Source organism: Apis cerana, linkage group LG7, assembly GCF_029169275.1.
Source record: "Apis cerana isolate GH-2021 linkage group LG7, AcerK_1.0, whole genome shotgun sequence".
Taxonomy (NCBI): domain Eukaryota; kingdom Metazoa; phylum Arthropoda; class Insecta; order Hymenoptera; family Apidae; genus Apis; species Apis cerana.
The window spans coordinates 1948921-1973035 of record NC_083858.1 but is presented as its reverse complement, the minus strand read 5'-3'; the positions used below and the strand labels follow the sequence as shown (position 1 = coordinate 1973035).

Below are 24115 nucleotides of genomic sequence, written 5' to 3'. Positions count from 1 at the left end.
AGTATTATGCGGTAAAATTAATATTATAATTGGGATAATAATAGTATCATCTGATATTCTCACGAATTTATCGTGATGTATTAAAATATTATAATTTATTAGTATCAAATGTGAATATAAATGCGAATTTTGTTATTATTGATATTAGAAAGTTGTTGAAATAAATTTAAAGGACAAGTATTCACGTTTTATTTGCAACAATCTGTATGCAGATATATATATGGAATACTCACGATATTCCACCCCCATTACAACATCACGAAAATTCTTCCTGGCAGTTTCCTCGTCAAGAGGTTTGTCGGTGGGCACCTGAAGGATCTCTCCCCTCTGGACCAATTCGAAAACAAGGTAAAGATTATCCTCGTCCGGGTCGTCGAGAACCTCGACCAATTTCACCACGTTTGGGTGATCCAATTTCTTCAACAACGCGATCTCCCTGTAAACTTTGGCCAAAGGGTTGGCCGCGCCCTTTCTCCCCGGAGCCATCCTACCGAATATTCCTGCCTTCTTCATCAGCTTCTTCTTGCTCAGGATCTTCATCGCGTATTGGGTCTCGTCTTCTTCGTTGTAAACTAGTTTCACAATCCCGTAGGAACCCTGTAAAACGAGAATGATAAAAGTCTTTCGAGTCTGTTAAAATAAAACGAGAGATCAAAGAATTTTAATTTTCAACCGATTTTCTTTTTGTTTTTTACTTTCATGCAGTTTTATTATTTCATACAACTTTCTTCGTTTCGAAACTTTATTTTTCTCCAAAGAGAAAATTGAAGAAATTGCTCGGTTGATCGACAGGTAGTTATTGAAAATATTTCTTCATCTACGTTTTTTTAAAATGTGATGTTCTAAAGAGAAATGGAAAAGGAACGTTTCTATGAAACAATGCTAATTCGTTAAAGTTAAAATTCACGATACTTCGATGTTCCCTGGAGTTTTTCTTTTCTTTGCATTAATTCTCCTTTTTTTATTTGGTATTATTTTCGTTTTGTTTATTTCGAGAAAATTCACGTTCAAAAAATACACACGGTATAATACATTTCTTAATTCTCTATATATTTTTTTAATCTAATTCACAATATTAAATTTTCTGAAAAATTAATTCAACATTCATAGTAATGATAATTGTTGTTTTTCCAAACTTTTGTTGATCGTTGTATGTTATAAATACTTACTTATATTAATATTTATTACTTATGATTATTATATTCGTAATTGACAATAATCGACATTACTTGAAATTATATAACACTTATGATTTTTCGCGAATTAATCAACGATTAAATTCCATTGTCAATCTTCAATTAAAAATTCTTCATTTTGTGCTCCAATAATCACTTCCATTCTTTGAAAGTAATTTAAATATTATTTAAATATTAACATTTTTAATACATTTTATAGCATTAACATTTATTCTAAATTATATTTCACATATGACTTTTAAGTAGAAATATATATAATTCAAAACTCTTTTAAATTTCACCAAATGAATTTATTAATCACTGATTGATTGTGAAACAGTAGATTGAAATTAATCTTAAATTTTATTATTTCTACTATTATATAACCAATATTATTATTATTATCATTGTCACTGTTATTATTACTGCTACTACTATATAACAACTATTTTTTGCAGATATTACTATTACACAATCAATATTATGAATAATAGAATATATATATATCAAAATTTTATCGTGCAAATTCAGAAATAACTTCCTTTTCAAATACAATAAATTTCAAATAGAAGAATTTAGTTTTTGACTCCTTGAGAATTGATAGAAACTTAATCTCGACCTATATATTTCGAAAAGATCAAACAGTGACCGAGAAAAAGTTCGAATCGATGCCGATGTTCAATTTAAAAGTGGCAAACGATATTTCTTCACGTTGAAATAGTTTCTTCATTTTTATCTTTTTCCTCGGAATTCAAGTGATTTCTAGAATTTTGCTTTATCAAATAGCGAAGAACGAAATTTTCAAACTTTCCAAGTTACATCTTATTCTTTTATTTTTGTGATTGGAATTGCATTCAATCAACAAAAACGAGAATTACATCTAACGAGTAGATACAAAGAAAGATACGTTTTAAGAATGAGAAACATCGAAAATGCAATTTCAAGAAAACTCTTTTGACGTTAAACTTTTAAAAAAACAACAGAATATCATAATTTTTATTTAAGAAACAACCGTAAAATTTTTTCATATTTGTTGAAATGTTTCCATATTTTAATAAATGTTTCTCATTTTCTCGTAAAAGATGTGGAGGACGAGAGAATTTCTGTCGAGGATAAATTTGTTAATACGATAATTGATTATTTCGCGTGTCAAAACGAATATAAAATAATTGAATAATTTAGGGAATTCCTATTAACAAACTGTAACAAATTTTCAAATAAAAATTCGTGTTCTCGAATAAAATTCCTTCGTCGGCTATTTCTTAACCAGGGAAAGAATTTCCTTCTAGGTGGAGAAGGTTTCTAGGTGAATGGGTAATTTACGAAATTGGAACAATTTATTCGACGATGTTGAAGCAAAGAAAAAGTAGAAAACTGGAAAAAAAAAGAAAAAGAAAGAAAAGGAGAGAAATAAGTCTCATTGTGGTTAGCAATGATAAGGAATAAATGAAAATACCGTTCCGTAGATTATTAAGTGTTATTTTTCATTGTTTCAATATAAAGTGAAATATGAAATGTGCGATATGAAAAGATATAAATATGCAATAGATAGAATATGCAAATGAGTTCGAAAATAACGAATCGTTTTAAAAATAACTTCATAAAATCGACGAGGATATTTAATCTGTTTTAACAGGAATGATACGTTAATGCGAGATTTTCTACGTATCGATGGTATAATTTCCAATGCTGATCAATTAAACGCGATTAGAACGAATCGTTACATTTCGAAATTGGCGTTAAAATTTCTCGTAACGAGTGAAAATAATTTAATAGAATATTTTTTATGCAAGAAAAAAATTATTCTTTATCTTCCAGCAGGGAATATTTCATTTATGGTTGCATTAGTTTGCTGCATTCGCGTTTATGTAGGTCGCGTTACGAGCGATACGTAAATTTTTCATGAGATAAAATCTGTCTAAAAGAGGGAATTAATTTATTATGATAATAAATATCACTGATATAAATATAATATAGTACCAATATAGTTGTATTATCATATAATGATGATATAATTGTATTATAATGATATTATAATGTTAATACAATTATATTATTATAATTATATTATACTATTATTAAACTTTTCAATAATAACTTTCCTCTGAAAACACGATTTCGATAGAACACAATGCAAAATGATAAAGCCTCTAATAAACGCAGACAAAATTAATTTAGTATAATTTAGTATTTATTGACATTTCTTTATAAGTTTCATTTAATATAATTTTGATACGAAACAAGAGTTAACTATATGTATTACTAGATATTAATAGAGAACAATTTAAACTTACTTGACCAATGTTGTCCAACAATTTATATTGATTCAGTTGAAGAGCCCCCTGTTTGTTGTCAATGGAAACTCTCCTGCTCTCCCTCAAAGGCCTCCTCCTGTTTCTGGGAGATCCCTGAGGACTTCCATACGGAGAATAAGGACAATAAGGATAAATAGGTCTCACAGAGACACTCGAGGCATCTCCAAGAAAACTCTGACTCGTCCCCACCTCTCCAGGTGAAATCGCTTTTCTAACGTTCGAATCGTCCGCAGTTTCACCACACGTCAACGTCTGGATGTCCCCAGAAGCGCTGCTCTTCAGCGTGAAAACGCTCGAAGACTTGTTCAAGGGATGTTTCGTCGAAGATATCACCGCAGTCGTGTCATCTTGTTTAGAAATTTGAAATATCCTTCTGTCCAACTGCAGCTCGCCCTCCCCTCTGTCTTCAGACTGGGTGGACAGTAATTGGTACATCTTGATCGGTCGTGGAACAATATTTTCTCCGACAGATTGCTTCATCGCAGTTTCTTCCTTCTTCTGAATCACAGAGATTTTCTCCAATGGTGACGCTTCGTTAATTTTTGACACGACAGTTCTGATTCTGTCAGAATTGATATCTTTCGATTGGTCGAGTGGCGTTGTGTGTTTATCGGTACTTCGAGAATCGTGGAACATGGTTGGCGTGGTGCAAAGAATAAATGGAGTTTGACTCCTCGAAGTTGGAGATATCGAAAAGCGGTTTATAGAATCGAAGATAGTCGATGATTCTTGGCATTTAATAGTGGATGGTACTTCTGATCTGTCTTTTGGAGAGCCGCCTCGATCTGGTAAATCGCTTAGACGACAATGCGTGGAGAACTCTTCTGTTGGAATGAATTATTATACGTGTGACGTGAATGTCATTTAATTATATCACATTGCAGAAGAATTATCTCTTTATTTAATGAAATTATAGGACTGAATCTTTAAATTTAGTTGTATTAAATATATTGAATGAAATTCTTTCGAATGTTTTAAATTTTAAATTCAGTAGATGTATCTTATTATCAACGCTATATATCACGAGTTAAAAATAAATTGAGATAATTTTTCTTGCATCATAATAATGAATTAGTAGAATCTTATTAATCTTTATGATTTCTACATTACATATTTAGAATACAAGAAGATCGTACTTCATTAATTTTGAGATTTATTTAACTAGTATAAATTTTCATAATTTAAAAAAAAATGGATCTACTATTCAATCAATAATAATACTAATTATTCATCATATAACTTACCAGAATTGATAGGTTTTGTCAATCCACACAAATTATCCAGACTCTCCTGCCTAGAAGGAGCTTCATCTCTGAGAATCTCCTTAACTTCCTCTATATTAGGCATCTCGAGTCCAGCTCCGGACACCTTTCTGTGCACCTCTGTGGTAGGCATGCTTCCAACCTCGACGTCCTCTGTCAAGCTTTCTTCAGCTCTCCCCAATATCACTCTCGAATTTAACCGTTTAGTCGTAGAGGATCTGCGCCTCTCCTTGAGGGAGGAGAAATCTTGCAACACGTCCACAGTCGACGAATTCCTCCTGTCCTCGTCGAACGTCCCCAAATTACTCGCGTATCCACTGCTCTCTCTCCTAGGCCTGACCACTCTTGGAGCCTTCGATTTCAAAATTTCTCGAAGAGTGGGCAACCCCTCGGGTTCCTCCAGAAACAAGGCACTGTCCTTTCTCACCTCGATGATCTCTCGATCAGAAATGTCCTCTGGACTGGATGGAATCCTGCTGGAATCCTCGTGATCTTTGCGTGATCCAAGCGTGGTCAATTCGTCAGATGGTAACTTGATGGTCACTTTCCCTTCCAAATCGGCGAATCTCTCTCTCGTTTGGTCCTTGTCTATGTCTGGTGATTTCTTTGATATCGGAAGTTTGGTTTGCTGTTGTTCCGGAGAACGGAAGGATTTGTTGAAAATGTTGAGGGATTCTCGTTTCGTCGATGGGTGTTGCAACTTGACGGATGATTCCTTGGACGACAGAATTGGTTTTGCTTCGAATCTTCGAACGGAAGGGTGTTGGTCGGCGGAGGCGCTGGAAGGCAATGGGAAAACGAGATTTTCTCTGTCCAGAGGAATGTCCAGGGTAGCGTCCCTCGAAGTTGGCGCGGCGATTGTCAACGACTTTGGGATGGAACCTGGAGACTCTTCGTCGATCGCGGTGTGTCTGAAAATAAAGGAAAAATTGAAATTAGAAATTTATAGAGAGGGGATTCATTTCCATTTTCTTTTCTTTCTTCTTTTGTTTCAATACTTTAGTCCTTGTACTTACAATTTCATTATTTTATTTATTAAATTATTAATATTTTCGTTTCTTGGTAAAAATTTGTATATCATTAAGATTAGTTAATTTTAGAATTTGTTGTTAGTATTCGTTTGGACTATATATTTTTCGAATTAATTCTATCAGTATTTGGAAATTCGTCATATAAAATGTTTTCAATGTTTCTTAATGTATTCATATATATTTTATGGATACAAATTTTAAAAAGCAATTTTTTATTATATACAATTAACTTTCAAATCAATAGATTTATAAGAAAATGTGTTAACATTTTTTGTAAAGATTAAGAAATTACTTCTGTCAAAATTATAAAACTAACGCGTAAAATTATATTCAGATTATACTGTTTACAATATCTTTTTTTTAATCATTTGAAACATACAACTTGTTCCAACTTGTTCTGTGGAACTTCATTATAAAGATATTCTTATAAATGGAATAACTTCAGACCATAAGATTTTAACTAAATAACCTAAGTTTCGTTTACATAAATGTTGAATTCTATTATTATATATATTAATGACTCCAAACTTGTACAAACGATATTTGTCGATTCGATCATCTCTTTCTCTCTCTTTCTCCTGTTTGTTTTACGAAACGAAGAAGTGAAAGAAACGTGTTTCATCGGAATCGATTACTGATGGAATTGTTAAGGGGGATGGAGACGAGGTGAATTGGATTTTCCTCGAAAACAAGCCGGACAACTTTTTCAAGTGTTCCGTCCGAAAGTCCACTAACACAACAACAATCTGATCTGCATTTGACATTTAATCGCTATTTCGTGCTCGACGTCCTCGTTTAGTTCCCTCAACATCCTGACGAATTCCACGAAATGAACTCGCTATAACTATTCATCGTTTCGTCGCTTTTTTTTTTTTAAATAGCAGTTGATTTGCAAGAAATTACAATAGGATACATACAAAGAAAAAAGTATCTTCAATTTTTCTCTGATTAAAAGAATAAAGTAAAAATGAATGAATTTTTTTTTAATTTTGATGGCCACTACTTGAAAGAATCGTTGAAAAGTTGAATTGAATTTGAAATAATATTGGAATTATTTCTTAAGTATTACAGATGGAAGTATTTCAAAATTAATACGTGGAGTTTTGTGCAGGACTATTAATCAGGTTTAAATTTTGTTGAAACTTAAAGTAAAATACCTAACAAATAAAAATCATACGTTCTTATGTAGCTGCTTTTACACTAGTTCATCGAAATAAGATATTCGATTAATGCGACAAGTGAAGATTACAAATTATTACGAATTCTTTTTGACAAAGAGACAAATGTTACGAGCTACATAAAAAGACGTTGAAAAATCGCCAATAATTATTCATCAAGGAACGTGGCGCCCTCACGTGTCTTTAAGACTACATTAACTCATTTCGACAAAGAAAATATTCTTCATCCTCGTCGTGCTTCTCCAAGAAGTTAGACTGTCGTCATTTAAATTTCATATTTTCGTCGTTTTAACCGACTCGATCTCAATTGCAAATCAACGATCCTCTAAGACATATAAGTGGGTTGAAGATTTAATGAACTTGGCGCTCTCTGGTGGCTAAAACTTTCGTATTATTATTGAAACTCCTTCATCGATCCATGGATCCTGGCTATATCGTAAATGAACCGTTCTTCTTATATTTCTTTTGTGTTTTCCAATCATATTTTCCTGTTTAGAAAAATACTTTGCAAAATTTTATTCTTTTCGACACATAATTAAAATTAAATAATTAAAATCGAAATTGAAAGATTTTAATCTAACCTTTACAATTAATTCTAATGATTCAAGCACGATTTTTAAATTATTTTTAAACAATTGTAGACATTGAACTCTTTAAGATTTATTTCGAAGAAAACTTTCTTCACCGCGTATATCGGCAATAAAGTAATTCTCAGAATGGATAGACATTAAGTGTACTCTCGAGATGCAATCAAATTGGAAAAAAATCTGAATTTTTCAACGGGAACGAGTAAAAGACCGATCTGACTTGGAAATAACGCGCCGTGGATCAATTGTTCGTTTCGAACTGGGGCGAAATGAATACGAAGACGCGATCTGCATTCACAGAGGGCGTGCGCCACGGTTATACTATCGTATATCAGCTTTCTAGCTCGTCATATACCTTCCTCCCAATTGGAACACCGCTTTGAACTCGGTGGCTATTAGTTTTCGGCCACTTTTCCGCGGTCAATTGAGATTTCAGTTGCCAGCCAATCTATCTCTACACGTTTTCGACCAATTGGGTCAATTTTCCAACGTGAGCCAATCAATCCAACTAACGTATATCGTCATCGACGAATCATCGATCACGATAAAATATAAGGATCACATTATATTTATTTGACAGTAATTGCTGTCTATTATCTTTGAATGTATGAAAAATTATAGAGATAGTGTAACTCTTTATTTAATCGAATTACAATTAAGAAAGATTATTATAAATTACGAGAAGATAAATATAAAAGAATGTGAGGTTAGAAAGTTAGTTAATCCTTATTAGAACGAGTTGCAAACAAGATAACAGTTAATTATAGCTAATAATAAATCAATCTACGAAATTTCTGTTAATTTTCTTATCACATAAGATTTTATAAGCAATTTTAATCATGTATTCTATTTTACGTCTTATGTTAATTTCGGTTCCATTAAATTATTTTATGCAATTATGGATACAAATTCTGGACTTTCTTTTGCCCAAAAACCCGATTTTAATACCGAGAAGCTTTATTTCAAATATATGTTATAGGCAATTATATATATATTACGTGGATTATTGCGAACTGAAACTGATGCGACTAATAATTCCATAATTAGGATCTTAAAATTTCTATCTTTTGTTTATAATTCGTACTTATCGGATTAACCGTATTACTCGTAACATCTGGTTACCAATTTGTTGTTTAGATACACAGATTAGAGAGGATTATTCGAAAATCCAATCGATTTCGGTTTACGTTTTCGATTTCAAATTGTACAAACAAATATTATACGTTATTCGAGGAATCTATACGATCTCGTTTTATTATCCAAGTTTTTGGTTCATAGGTGTTACTCGTAATTTCGAGCAAGATGCTTCATCGTTTTGTGCCATTATAAGCATAGAAACAGGATTCATTTTGGCGATATGAAAGGCTGAATGATGGATTCGAGATGAATGAAAGGAATGTGTTACTCCTTTCATAACGAGAACCATTTTAGGCACCATCTATTGAACACTGCCACATATTGAACAGATGGCGTTTCTGTAATATTTGATGAAAGCTTTTGAAAGCCTTAGGAACCTCGCTTCGCATAACTTTCATTATAAAGTACTTAAGCTTGGAATTCCGTTTTGTGGAAAGTCATTTTTCATGATGAAATTTAATTTTATCTTTAGTTAATTTAAATTAGTTTTAACTTTAATATCAAAGTCGTTTCAGTACTTATTCATTATGTAATATGATAATAAAGTTTCTTTCTCAAATAATTCGTGAATAATTATACAAAGATAGGACTAAATAAATAGAATGTGATAAAATGAAGTGATGAATAAATAACGAACAAGTGAACGAATATTAAAATTGAATCAATAAACGAATTTAGAAAACGAATAAAACGTTTTTCCTTCAATCGGATGAAAATTTATTCCATCTATCATTGCCATACGAGATCGTGATTGAGAAGCAAAAAAAGGTTTGATCAACTGCAACTTAAGTATCGCGCCATTCTAACATGGAATGCACATGTCGTTTTCTCCAGTAAGACCAGTAAGGTAAACGATAAAACGATCGAGATAAAAATCAGTTCCACGAACAGAAAAATCGAGATGTCACCATTTCGACAAATTATTCTTAAACCCACAAGGGAATCGCTGTAATGATTATTATTTTTTATTTTTCGTTTCATGAGACTAATAATTAAATTTTTTCCTTTTTATCAGCGCATGAGTAGAATTCATAAATCAGACATAACGAGTCGTGATTCACACACCTTTTTTCCATTACGTGTTCGTTTTACGTAAATATCAACTTGACGAAGCATATATATGTATTTTTTTTATTATAAACACGATTTTCTTGTTTTTTCTTAACTCTTTAAGCGGTTTAATCTCGTGTATATGTATCAGGAATAAATACACGTATATAAAGAAGCTAAGAAAAATACAAAAATATGATGAGATTTATTTATTTATTAGCTACGAGCGATTAAAATTTAGGTGTTAAACATAAAATGATAATAGATAAATGAAGTAATTAATTCTTCTTAATGTTTCTTCTACGCGTAATAATTCAAGAGCCGAAATAAAATAAATTCGATCATTTGTTACTTAATTAATAGTAATAAGATTTACGAAATTTGAAGTAAGGAAAATTAAGAAAAAATACGGTGTTTTTTCTGTTCGTTGATACACTGTGTTTTATTAAACGGGGCGTTAATTTTCTAACCAAATAACCGACGAATAGACAAATTCGGAATTACGTGGGGGTGCAATAGTAATATGCTTACCAACGCCCACTTGAGGATTCGTGGGAGTTGATACGTTTTCTCCCCCCGATTAATGACGAGATAATGGAAGATCCGTGCTCGAGGGGTTAACGAGGTGGGTTTATAACGCGGTGATCAGATAGTATTTAGACTTCATCGTTGTTAATTATAATTTAAATTTGGCCAAGTCGAAGCGTGTAAATGTCAAATATAAAATGCAGAGGTAAAAAATAAATTTTCTTCGCCAACGATCGCGTGAACCAAAATTACGTAGCTTAATAAGATTCAATTTTTGTACATTAATTGTTTAAATATGTGCTTTCTTTTTATCCACGAATATATCAACATCCTGTGTATATATGCTCGAATAATTTTATTTAAAATAATAATATTTGCGATTTATGATCGCGCAAGGTAGGATTTTAAACGGCTCACGCATTCTCTCGTCGGTAATCGTGCGATAACCTTTCTTTTCCCGTTTCACAATTTGCAATATAATAGATTACGGATCTACAGAAATATGAATTTGGTGATACTTTGCACGTGGTAAATTTTATAACGTAATAATATAAGAAAATTTCGCGTGGAATGCAGATTCGATGAAGAATCTGTGTATATCTATTTGTATCTGTGTATATCTACGCACGATAAATGGTATTTACATAAATCGAAACGTGTTCCTCTTCATTTAAAAAATAATTCGCTAAATAATTATTGATGAGTCGATGCCAATTAACTCTAACGAGTTCCTCCATGTATCACTCATGGAAAACGATCTGACAATTAACGTTTCTGCTCTAAATCTTCCTCTATTTCCAGCGTCTGTTAAGGAGATGAATGAAACGAGATTGAAAGAGGAGAGGCCTCGAAACAGGAGCGTCTCGCGGCGGCCTTTTTGAAATTGGATCGATTCCTCGATAGTTTACGAGACCTTCAGGAAATTCGAGGTGGGAGGAATTCGCGAATCTGGTGCAGACCCACGGCGAAATACGATCGACTCGAGAATTCTCTGCAAAGTTATATTAAAAATTAAAGTTTCTGATCGAATTGCAATAAAAAAAGAGAAGAAAGAATCCGCTTAATGAAATTTATCTTCGATAGTCGATTAAAAAGGATAAATTGATTTAATCGAGCGAATAAATACATACTAGTAGCTGCTTTATACTGTTGTGTCAATATTTAAGTATCCGGATTACTCTACATTCGCGTAATAAAATTGAAAATATATATCAAAATGAGAAATTAAATTATAGCGTGGAAAATTTTTGATATAAAGATTGAGGCAATTGTGAATCGTAATCGTTAATTGTTAATCGTTGATCTTGTTTGTCCTAATTCTTTTCGGGGTAATGGAATCTTAACAACCTCGAAGTGGGAGGCGGCAAGGCGTGTCGAGTGGATCGTTAAAAATGATCGATGTGCCCTGGCAAAAAATATGAGAAAATGTGACTTTCATTAAGATTCTTCCTCTGCAATTTGATCTGTATTTAAAATTATAAATCGTGCTTTAAAACTATCTTAATTAAAATTATTACGATCATTCATTGTTTCATTTATAAACGAAAAGGGAAATTGTGATTTTAATTTAAATTTAAATTTTGGCAAATTAAAACGAGTTGAAAAAGATTATTGCTATCAAGTAAAAATGAATTCGTATCCTCTCAAGTCACGAATTCTTTATTCTTTATCTGAATTTCGAGAGTCTCGAATCACACAAGTAGCAACAAGTTTTTTACTCGAAAGTCACATCCCCAATTATCTATCCTCCGTTTTATTCTCTATCTTCAGCTTATCTTTTCTTACGTACACATAAAATTTCACGACGAATCTTCTCAAAAACCTCTTCTCAAGAAGAAGAGGAAGAGGAAGAGAAAAAGGCCCAATCGCAGATCGCGAAATTTTCATAACCCAACAGAACGATCTCTTCCCTCTCCGCTACCATACAGATACACAAAACTCGTAATGATAATTCGTAATGATACGATAATTGGTATCGGTGTTAATGTAATGACGTTCGAGGCTGACCTCTTCCCATTTGACGCGCGCAGATAAACGAGGCAAACAAGGCGGCAGGCACGATATCGTTGCACGCGTGGGTTCGCGTAAGCACGTCGCTATTCAGATTGAAAAGAATGGCTTTGGTCGAGGCCTTCGCCTGGAAAATGTCACCGTTTAATTAACCATCCGTGGCCGTGGGTGGTGACGCGATGTCGCGATCGAGAAAACTTGATCGTTTCGAGAGGGAACACGAAGAGGCTAAATTGTTCTTGAGAGTTTGATATCTCGAGCATCGTTGGATCGTTGCGCATACGAAATCAGTTTACAGGGAATTTAATCGGGTTAAATTTTACGTTAATAATAGATGTGTTAAGTAAAATGATCTTTTCAATATCTATCAAGAGATATTTGAGGAATCAGGAAATTTTATTATTTTATTATTTATTGCAGTAATTGATATGTTAAATAAATGAGAAATGAAAATTAAGAAAAGAGATTCTATATCTGAAAACTTATAAAATTTTATTAAACGATTTTTGATGGATGCTTTGTTCTATGCAAGTCTTTTTGCTGATAAAAAAATAAAATTGAATTGATTATATTCGATATTGATAAGTCTATTTTTCATATAATATTCTATAAATCGATTCCATACATTTTTCGAATCCTATAAAATGTTTTCTAAATAAACAATAAGGAATCTCTGATTTTGTTTACCGAATCGAATCCAATAGAGCTTTGTTTATACGTACAAAATTGTTGAAACGAAAGGAACGACGTTTTCCAAAACATTTCAACAATGTGATATTTCCCTTTTTTCCTTCAATACGTTAAAACGCCCACTAACATATGGAAATTCCAACATTCGCAAGCATGGTCACGGATCGATCTTCGCTCGAACGTGGAAAAGTATTTGCATAATTCTTCCAATGTTCCGTTTCCTTGATATTCATTTTGCGCGAATATAATGTGAGCCAACAACGTCGAAAGATGCGCTAATTGAGTCAACTTTCGCACTTTCCTAGCGCGATAAAACTATGCGAGGAATTGCACAATATAAGGGTGATAGCTATGGAAATGGAGACTAGTTTTCAGAGATACGAGTTTTCGTCCATTTGTATCATTTCACATTGAATTTAAATTTAACGATCTTTGATATAATTAAAATTTGAATTAATAACTCTTTTGAGAAGGGAAAATTTTAAAATTTAAAAAGTAAATTTTAAATAATCTTGTTTCCAAAAGGAAAATTATTTGTATAATTAAAATCTGGATTAACAATGAATTTTCTTCTTTAGAAAAGAGGAAATTATTTTATTAAAGAATGGCTTTTAGTAATCTCTCTTTTTTTTTTTTTTTATTTTAAAAAGAAGAGAAATCGTTTGTATGCCATTTTTTTGAAAGGTAGATTTACGTTAGAATAACATTATTCTTTTGAAAAAGAGAAATTGTATGTTGTGATTAAAAGTTGGCTTAAACAATCTTGTTTTAAAAGAAAATCTTTTACGTGACTAAAATTCAAGTTGAAATCTCTTTATTTTTTAAAGAAGAACGGGGAACTACTTTGCATAATTACTTCTGGAAAGAAAGAATATTATTCTGCGTGACTGAAATTTGGATTCAAATAATCACTTGTTTTGGATTCAAATAAAATGAATCATAATAAATTAATACTTATTAATTGTAATTATCATTTCAATTATTTTCTTTTATCCGAAAGGAAAGAGAATGATTTTGTACGATCGAAATTTAATTTTTAAATAATTTTAAACAATATTCTATCGAAAAATGAAATAATTTATAAAACTGGATTTTACGATTATAATTATAAAAGTAAATGGTATATAACCTGCGTAATTGTAACGTAATCATACGAGATATCGGTTTATCTTCGCAAAGGAAAGCGCGTCTTTCGTGTCATTGGAGAATATCAACTAATCCTCGATCAGACACATTTTGGTAACGTTACGTCATTGATAACCTTGATACGAGTTGGATTGGCTAACGTCGAAATAATGCAATCGTCAATTAACAAATAATAAACAATAAAAACATAATACGTAACAAATTTAAATAACGAAAATTTTAAATGAATATTAATTTAAAAAAAGACGTTTAAAATCGACGGATTAAGATATGGAAATAATCGCAATTGATTTAATGGATCATCGTTTCGAAAACGAACTCTTCTATGGATTTTTACGCGAATAAAAATTATCATTAGACCTGTAAAAAAGAAAATTCTGTAGAACTCTAGGGACAGGCAACATGTCGTTTCGCGACATGTCACTCTCGTAAATTTTCAACACGAGGCCGTTAGCATCGAGTTTCTACATCGCAACAGACACTGACGCAAGCGGCCCCTATGGGAAGCGCGTTTTATGGAGACGCATAAATCTTAACGTCTGAGAACGCTGATTGGAAAATTGATTCCAGAGAAACCACATTTACGCTTGACAAACGGCCGCTAACCGGTATAGTCAAGTACCATTTAAAGTTTTATTTTGTATCTAAAGGACCGGTTAAAGATATTGATCTTGATGCCGTTTAAGCTTGTTCCATAATTTATATCACTGATATATAAAGAGTCAAAAAATTCTATTGATAGTTTCTATTGACACGAAATTTACAAGGATTGGATGTTAAATGTAAAATTTATATATTGAACAAATGTAAATTAATATACTCTTTACATCTAAATGTTAATCGTCTTCGTTTTTAAATTAGATTACAATTCTTCGTGATTGTCTTCAAAATATTTGTTTTCTACATCTTGTAATTCATATTTGAAGAGGCGTGCATTTTCCATTTCTCTAATTCTATTTCAATAATTCTTCTTCTCTTTCTATTTATATTATATATTACGATTTATATTTACAAGAAATTAGCTTGATTTTCGATACGAAAGTAGTCTTTGCTTCGAAATTTCACATGAAACACTCTCCAGACACTCGATCCTTAAAGACGATCGATATGTTTCATAGATAATTAAACAAATAGTTCCCTCATATAAGAAATAATATCTAGAGTCTAATCAAACTGTATAACGAATTTCACACGAACAATCATAGATTTGCAAAAAGAAAATAACCAATGTTGTAATTTCGATATTATTTCAATGGCATGATTAACAGCGAACGAGAGACGAATATATTCGCGTAAATACAGATCCCTGGTACAAAATACAACACTGGAAAAGCAAATCAAACTCGAAAACCACGTTGGCCAAACTTAACCTCCATGTAGGCATTAAGCCTGAATGGTAAGAGGACTAATTGGCATCGGTCACAGTTTAGTAAATGGCAACCTTGGAAAATCGCGCATCGTGGAAATTCGCGCCCAACCGAGCCCATTATCCATCCCCTCCCGGAGAATTCATGTCCTCCCATTGTTAAGAACTTGATATACGGCCACTCGTGGAAGTGTGTGCAGCTGTTCCAACTATTTGGACCGTTCTAAACGGCGGAATCCCTTGGAGCGTTAAGTTACACACCAACTTCCGTAACTGACTCGCTGTAAACATTATTCTTTATCACGTTGCGCGAGTTTCCGTGTCGGTAACGTTGCTATTCTTCCTTCGGATGATCGAGCTTCTTATTATTACCGAACGAGCTTCGTTTATCGTCGATATGTTAATATCGTCACGTGAGTGAGTGATTTTAACCTTTGAAATTTCTCTTGAAATTATTCTATTATTGAAAAGAATTAGTTGAAATTGAGATCAATGCCTTTCAATTTTTTATTTATTAAAGAAATTTTCTTTCAATGGGAAATTAGAAAGGGAATCTTAAAAAATTATGAAAGACGTTTCATTCACTTCTAGAAGTGTCAAAAAATAATTCGATCTGTTGAAGGATTAGAAAAAGGTTATTATATCTATATTATATCTGTTCCAGGCGAATATCTATAAACTTTCCACTATAAGTGATCGTACGCATTAAGTCGATTCATTATGCACTTATCGTTCGCTCAACTCGAAACCCAGATTTAGAATCATTACGCGGATCCACTCGAGACGATATCCGGTCCGCGTGTTTTACATATAAGTTGTAACTATTTTTGTGTTACGATGTTTACTGCTTGAGTTTCGTGGAAATTAAATTAAAGATCATTCGATATCTTCGTGTAAAAATCTTAATTTGTATAAAATATTCCTCATAATTATATTTTGTTTAAATTTATTTAATATCAGCGATTGAAAATATATCTTGTCATTCATGCAAAGAGAGCTTATCATAAAGAATAATGTTCTATCTGAAATTCTTTATGATATACAGGTGATCTTATGATGTAATATATTTTTTTTAATAAGTTTATATATTCTTGAATAAATATACTTAATAATAAAATATGTGAAGATTTATACCTAAAAAATGATTAAAATATAGAGACATATATAATTATATGGTATAATTATGTATGTAATTAAATCTTAAGTCCTTTAAAATTATATTTATATATTATATCATGTTATCTTTCACGCATAAGAAATGTTCTTTACATGTAATGAATTATAATAATATTTGATATTAAATTATTATTGAAACTCATTAAACTTCAATACAAAATCTAATTACCTCATTATGAAAGAATATCAGTATTACATCAACATAAGAATTCAATATTGTCACTAATTAATTACTATGTGAATAAATTACGAATATTTATGAATTTAATGTAAACCATAATTTACATATTTGAATATTTGCAAAATTTGAACGTATAAAAAGTTACGAAAAATATCCAAAGTATAATACTCATTGTGATATTTGAAGAACGAAACAAATCCCTATTTAACCTTCGTTTCTTTATTCATATTTTTGATTATAATTATAAGAATTTGATTATAAAAAAATGTAGCAATAACACATGTAAAATAAATTTCATAAAAAAAAAAGAAATAATAATAATAATAATAACAATGATGAAAACGTAGAAAGAAAATGCTAGAAAACACGTTCGCAAAGGAAGAATTCTTGGATTGTTGAAAATAAATTTTATTTTTATGGAAACGTATCACGTGAGATATTAAATAGAAAATTTTCTACGTCATGAAAGTTGATGTATAAAGCGAAATAAAATGTCGCAATTTCACGAGAGGCATCTTATCAAGGACGAGTAGTGAAACTCGCTTTAAAATTCGAGTAAAATATTCCATCGCCCAGTTCATTTCAATTTTCTTTCGTATTCCTTTCAGCAACATTGTTGAAATATTTAGATCTCTGTTTAGATAACTTTATGAAGTCTGTAATCGAGTCTGAACCAATTGTCTAATCATGTCATGATACCAATTGTCTATGATGTCATTTATATCTATTTGAATCGAAAGCATCAAAGTTGGAGACGTCGATGATAATTAGCATCGTTAGTTGTTCCGGTTTATTCCAATGACGAGACATAATAGGAGGAAAAAATCCATAATAGAACCGTAACGCGCACCTTGTTTCTATTATACCTTACATTAATGAATTATCGATCGTCCAAGAGACGACACATTTATTATTAGACACATCGATTAATTACGATAATTGCGTTATATGATTCGAAAATTTTGAGACGTGGAATTTTGTAAAAATCTTCTCCAATATTCAAATTAAATGAAAAGTCGAAGAAGGAACAATTCGAAATAAAATTTGAGAATTTTAAAATTGAAACTTTAGGAAACTTTAGGAATATTTTACAATTCAAATCCTAGAACATTGAAGTTGTACGTTTTCTGGATTCTAGAATTCGAAACTTTAGAATTAAAACTGATTTGGAATTCTAATACTTTGTATAGATTTAAATTCTGAATTTTGAAACTACGGAATCTCGATATTTTAAAATTGAATTCTCAAATTTTTAAAGCTTATTAACAATTTTGGAGCTCGGAGAATTTTACTATTCCATATAACTTGGATATTATAATTCTTATTATTCTAAAATTCCCAAAGCTCGAGAATTTAAAAATTCTAGAGTTTCAGAACGACATTTCAACTTTGATTTGCTCAACTTTGAACTTTGTTCAAATTCTAGAAATCCAAATTCATTAGCGAGCGGCCATTAAATTATGGCGCGAATTGTGAATCGATTTATTAGTGTTGTAATAAATCACGAAATACGATAACTAGCATCGATAGGTCGACACATATTGGTTACGCGTTGCACCGTTTGTCTTTCCTCGTGGCATCGTTCCCGACATCGAACAGATTCAATAACGTTTCGTCGATATACCGATTAAAGTGATATCATCGTTCACCATTTCCATGTATTATGCATGAAATTTCATCCCAGAAGAACGTGTTCTTCCATTCGTAACGCAATACCTCGACCAATCTTTTCAACAATGGAACACGAATCCGCAATTTTGCGGTATTTATCATTTTTATCTATGTTTCTGTAAAATGTAAAACATAATGTAAAATATTATTTCTTTTACATGTATGCAAATAATAAATGCATATTGTACGTTCTATGTATATATTGTTAGATATCAATAAATTTAAATGGAATAGAAAATTTTTAATTTTCCTTTGAAATTTTTACTCAATATTTATATGTTGAATAATCATTCTTATTTTATGTTAAATAGAATCATTTTATATACTAAAAGAAATCAATCGGTGAAAATATAAAAAGGGAATCGTGAAAAGAGTTTTAAAAATGAAAAAAATATTACTTTTAAGCAACGAAACAAAGTTATTTAAAGAGAAATTGTAGCAAAATAATAATTAAAGTGAAATTGAATTGAATTTAACCATCAAATTACATAATTATCCAAATTTTTACAAAATTTTAAATAGATCTAAGTCAGACATATAATTTCATTTTGTTCAAATAAAATCTGATATTATTCTAACTTTAGTTTATAATTCGTATTTATTAAAACTAAATGATTTATTTATGTGATTTTAATCAAAAGGTTAATAAAGAATAAAAATTCCTCGAAAAGATATCTCGTTTTTCCTTTCTGAATTAATCGTTGCATAAATAAGTTCCAAACAATAAAGATTCGATAATAAACGGATGGTGTTATTTTACTGTGCAAAAATGTTTTCTATTCTTTCGGATCGTTCAACCTAAAGATGATGGAAATTTGACTAGCTCCAAGATGAAATTTCTTCGAGATAATATACAGAATGAGTAAATCATTCTAATTTGAAATTCTAAATTTCAGAATTTTGAAACTCGAATAAAATAACAACCCGAGAGGAAAAAGAACTTTAACATTAAATGTTCGTGTAAATTCTGATAGGGAGTGCTATAAATAATGATAATATAGAAATATTGTAGAAATTTTAAAATAGTAAATCTGTTCTAATTTTACACATTAATTAAAAAAGACTTTCAAAATTTGTTAAAAACTTGAAAATTTTGAAAATTCGTGCTTCAGAATTTAAAAAATTCGAGAAATATTCAAATATTCTTGAAGATTAAAAACTCGAATATTAAAAATTATAAAGCTTGGTTGAGAATTTCAAGAATTCTGAAATTTCAAACATCAACAAACATTTATTAAATTTAATAATAAACTTATTATTTAATCGATTTGTTAATTTTTGATCCTATAATATTTCGAATTTACCTCTACAAATCACGTATAAACAAGCACGTAAGTAGATTAAACAGAACGTGTACAAACAAGAGATGAATCTGTATTTTCGATTGGCGCAGCAATTTTCAACTTCTCTCCGAGCTCTTTCCATGTATTTATCACAATATTTACACGTTACATGCATACAATAATTTTAATCAACAGTTACGAAAATAAATATATTTCCTTCAATGATGAAATTTTTTTAATGAACAGCAATAATCTTCCTTTCAATCGCCTTCAAACGGAAAAATACAAAAAAAAAACGTTACATAAATATATTTTTATACGTGCATATCGCTGTAATTGCCCATTATCTCGTTTTCGTTCCATTAGGCATATAATTCATTTTTCCCTCCCTGTTCATTCCCGACCATCGATTGCACGATTACAATTTACATTGGTTTGCAGCGAATATCGGCAACACGTGTGCAAACGTTCGGGTTATGTGTTAAACACAGCTGTGGAAACTAAACAAACCGTCAACATTGCGATATCAATTTAATGATATATGCACCGTTTATTTTATCATTGAAAATTAACATCTATCTTTCGTCTGTTTTTAAACGATACAATTTCTTTTTTTCTCTCTCTCTCTCTCTCTCTTCCTAATCTCGAGAATATTTTATACTTTATTATATTTATAATTATCGAACACGGGATATATTTCTTGTTTATTAAATTTCAACATCTCGAGATCACGTGAAAATCCCGATCGTTTATATCGATCATATAAATAAACAAATTTACATTCATATATGTAACGAAAATGATTTTGCAAATCGTCGAGGAAGCGATTCTCAAAGGTGTGAGTAAACGTGAAAAGAATATAATTTACGCGTATATTTTTAGATTTGACTTTTAAGCGATCGTGTTAAAGTTCAAAGAGGATGGATACTTACCGACACTAGAAATAATTCCATAAAATTTCTCGTGTATTGTACTCTTCGTAGTTGAGATTCAAAGTTGACCAACGTTAAAAGTTTATCGCAATTATGAAACAATGTTGATCAATAATTATTTTGGTGACAATTTTTGCAATTGTTATCTATAAAATATGTAAATACACAAAGTACATAGTTAAACGAATTCGCTTATTGATTTAAAAGTAAACAGAAATCTGGCTTGAAAATATTATTACGCTGAAGGAGAATAGATCAAAGATCATTCGTCAAAAGTTTATCTTTCGTCATGTTTGAACTTATAATAAGCACAAAAAAAAAAAAAGAAAACAAGAAAACAAATTGAGACTATGCATCAAAGTTTTGATTTAAATCACAGCACGATAATTATGTTTGTATGATAAATGTGAATCGATATCGGTAAACTGACCAACATCACTCGTTCTTGGAATGCTATGAAATCAAAATTAAATCACTTGTTATTTTTTTTAAAATAATCACTATTTCAGTCTTTTCTCTTTTTCGACGAAATTTTCTTCTTAAATAAATTAAAATATTGTTTTCTTCTTTCGGCATTCAATATCCACTCAAAGCAGCACTGTTTCAAGACAATTTTTCAACTGTTCAAAAATCCTAAGAAAAATGATTCTTTTCGGCGAATATTCTTCAATATCATGGCAAAAAATATTTCTTTCCAAGAAAATCTTCCAACTGTCCTGGATCATGAAAGAGCTCTTTTACCAAATGTCAAAAGATAGCATAAACAAAGATTCTTTTCCAACTGAATCTTCAAACTCTCCGAACTTTCACAAGAAAATTATCTTCTCGAAGACCCCCTCCAAGAACTTTCCAAACAGTTCTCACGAGAGAAGAAATTATCTCTCAAAATTATCCCATAAAATCCTCTTCTAAAATCCTCAAAATTTAATCCAAAATAAAAAGAAAGAAAGAAATTTTGAAAAAAATAATTCTTCAAAATCACTATCGATCTTAATACCTTCCAAGAGAATCCTTATAAATTATCCAAAAATCGCACAAAGAGATAGTCTTTGCCGAGCGAAGTCTTTCGACTGTCCAAGTTCTCAAAAGACGTAGTGTCGTATTCCAAGATTCTTCGAGTCAAGTCAGATTCCATCCGAAACTGGATATTTCGAAGCGGAGTATACCGATTCACAGTGACCGCTTCCGGCGAGCAGCCACACCGGAATCAGACTTGTGGTGTTGTTCATCGACTACGCGCTATAGCGACCGCGTGGCTCGTCCCACCACTTCGTTCCTCGATCATTGCTGCCGTGCATCTCTCGTCTACGAGATCTCGTCTTGAGATTGCGTAACGATGGAAAGGAAACGGTGGATGGAACAACCTTAACGACCTTTTTCTTCGTTTCAGAAGATCGCCCATGATTGACACGAGTTCCGTTTCTTTTTACCACGTTAGAATGGGATACGGTATTGGATCTGGAACGTTAGGAAGGTTATTATATATCTGGACGGAAGAGGAGATATAGAAAGGGTGATGGATGAGAAATTAAGATTAAAACGTTTAGGAGAGTTGGCCATTGTTTTGTTGCTCAAGATTGATAGTGGAGAGTAATTTTTTGAGGAAAAAAATGTAGAGAAATTTTTGGAATTGATCGTTTTCAATTCGTGTTTGTAATTTATATTTTTATTTGGGAATGTTTATAAATTGGCTATTTTAAATATGGAAATACGAGTAATAAAAATGGGAAAGTTAAAGTTTATATTTTGTACTTTCAATGGATTTTATGGAATAAATATGCATTAGGAAATGCAGATCGAATAATGTTATCTGATCTAAATTGTCACATCTTTGATTTCATAATTATTTTATTTTAATTATTAATTTGGATGGACTTTATTACATTTATTTTCAAATATTATATAAGTATTTATCGAAATATGTTGAAAGAGGATTTTACCAACAAATTCGATCCTGCCATTTCAACTATTCCAGATTCTAAGCCCTATAGATTGGAATACAAGATTTGCAAGGAATATAAAATTTCTTTCGAATCATCTTTAGGAAATGCCAGAAAAATCTAATTTCTGTGATAGAAAAAAAAATCCCTTCAAATAAGAATTCGAACACAAAGCAAAGATTTAGAATTTTCTAAGAATATTTGGCTTCTTTTCGAAAATGTTTGCACAAAACGTGAAAGATTAGAGAAATAAAAACACCGAAGAAAATACGCAAAGCATACATACATTTCGTTTCTTTTAGAACTTAGCATTAAAGTTAAAAATTGGAAAGGAATTTTTTTAGACACGTTAAGCAATTAAAATCTTTTTTTATAATAATAAATAAAACATGGACAAATAAATTAGCAATATGTTAAAGTTTAAAGTTCAATGATAAAATATTTTTACGAATATGAATGTTAAACAGTAACAACCTTGATATTTATAACAATTCTTAGCTAAATCAACAATAATAATCAGCATTGTTGCAAAATCAAAGCGAAATATATAGAATAAACGTTTTTTACATAATTTTTTTCTATTTCAAGATTTATGAATAAAAGGATATATTATATAAATTTTCAGTCTATAATAATCATTTCTCTCTGATACTTCTATCTATTCATATCAATTTTGATATGTTTCTTCTGAAATATTCAATATTTCAAATTTAGAAAATTTCAAAGAAACGCGCGATAATTAAAAACAATATGGCACCTATTCGAGCATGCGCATTTTATATTCTATATAAAACTGACAGCTATGAATTAATTAATATTCATATAAATTAATATAAATTTAACTTCTTTAATTATTTTAAAGATTCAACCGACTTTCAGAAACGAATGATAAAAGTTATAAGAAGTTATAACTGTTTCAAAACTTTTAGTTCGAAAGAAGATGGCGTAAATCCAAGATTTATCGCCATCTTTAAAGTGGTGGTATTGATGTTATAGGTTATTTTACAGGAGATTCGAAATTAAAGTCACGATGGAGAAATTAATTGTATGACACACTCATTAATTGTGAAAAAGGTTTGTAGCAGAGTAAAAAAAAAAAAAAAAGAGAAGAAAAAGAGGGAGAACAATTTACAACTTTGACCCTATTTTGGCCACGTGCCAAAATATTCCAAAGCTTCCATCTACCGACTTGTCGAACCATGACACATTTATCTCTAGTCTGTGAAATTTTATTGAACATTGTTATTCTTGACTCGAGAAACAATACAAACTTTTTTATTGTGTTGCATCTAGGATGCAATTTTTTTTTTATCTCCACCTCTATTTCTTTATTTCAAAGTAGTCCTCAAAAAAATCTATGAAAACAAAAAACTGTAAATCTTTACAGTGGAATAATCGTTATATCTTTGAATTTACAATATTAATTTTTTTAATTTTAGTAATGATATTAAAGTATC

The 24115-nt window shown here is 30.8% G+C and overlaps 1 protein-coding gene and 1 long non-coding RNA gene across 4 annotated transcripts in view; both read right to left on the bottom strand.

Moving 5' to 3' along the window:
* LOC107993656 (probable serine/threonine-protein kinase dyrk2) overlaps positions 1–24115 on the bottom strand; it is an 84695-nt gene that overhangs the window by 20246 nt on the left and 40334 nt on the right. For all 3 annotated transcript variants that reach the window (XR_009830674.1, XR_001765133.3, XM_017050184.3), the window contains exons 4-6: positions 4735–5663; positions 3470–4314; positions 234–597 (exon numbers count right to left, since the gene is read on the bottom strand). Coding sequence is in view for 1 of the 3 variants with exons in the window: in XM_017050184.3 (XP_016905673.2) it covers positions 234–597; positions 3470–4314; positions 4735–5663 (2138 nt within the window). In the remaining 2 variants the exon portion in view is untranslated. The remainder of the gene's footprint in view (positions 1–233; positions 598–3469; positions 4315–4734; positions 5664–24115) is intronic.
* Positions 17036–22332, bottom strand: LOC133666479 (uncharacterized). Its single transcript, XR_009830675.1, has 2 exons — positions 20719–22332; positions 17036–18619 (listed from the first exon to the last, which is right to left on the bottom strand). It is a non-coding gene; the product is annotated as an uncharacterized LOC133666479 (long non-coding RNA).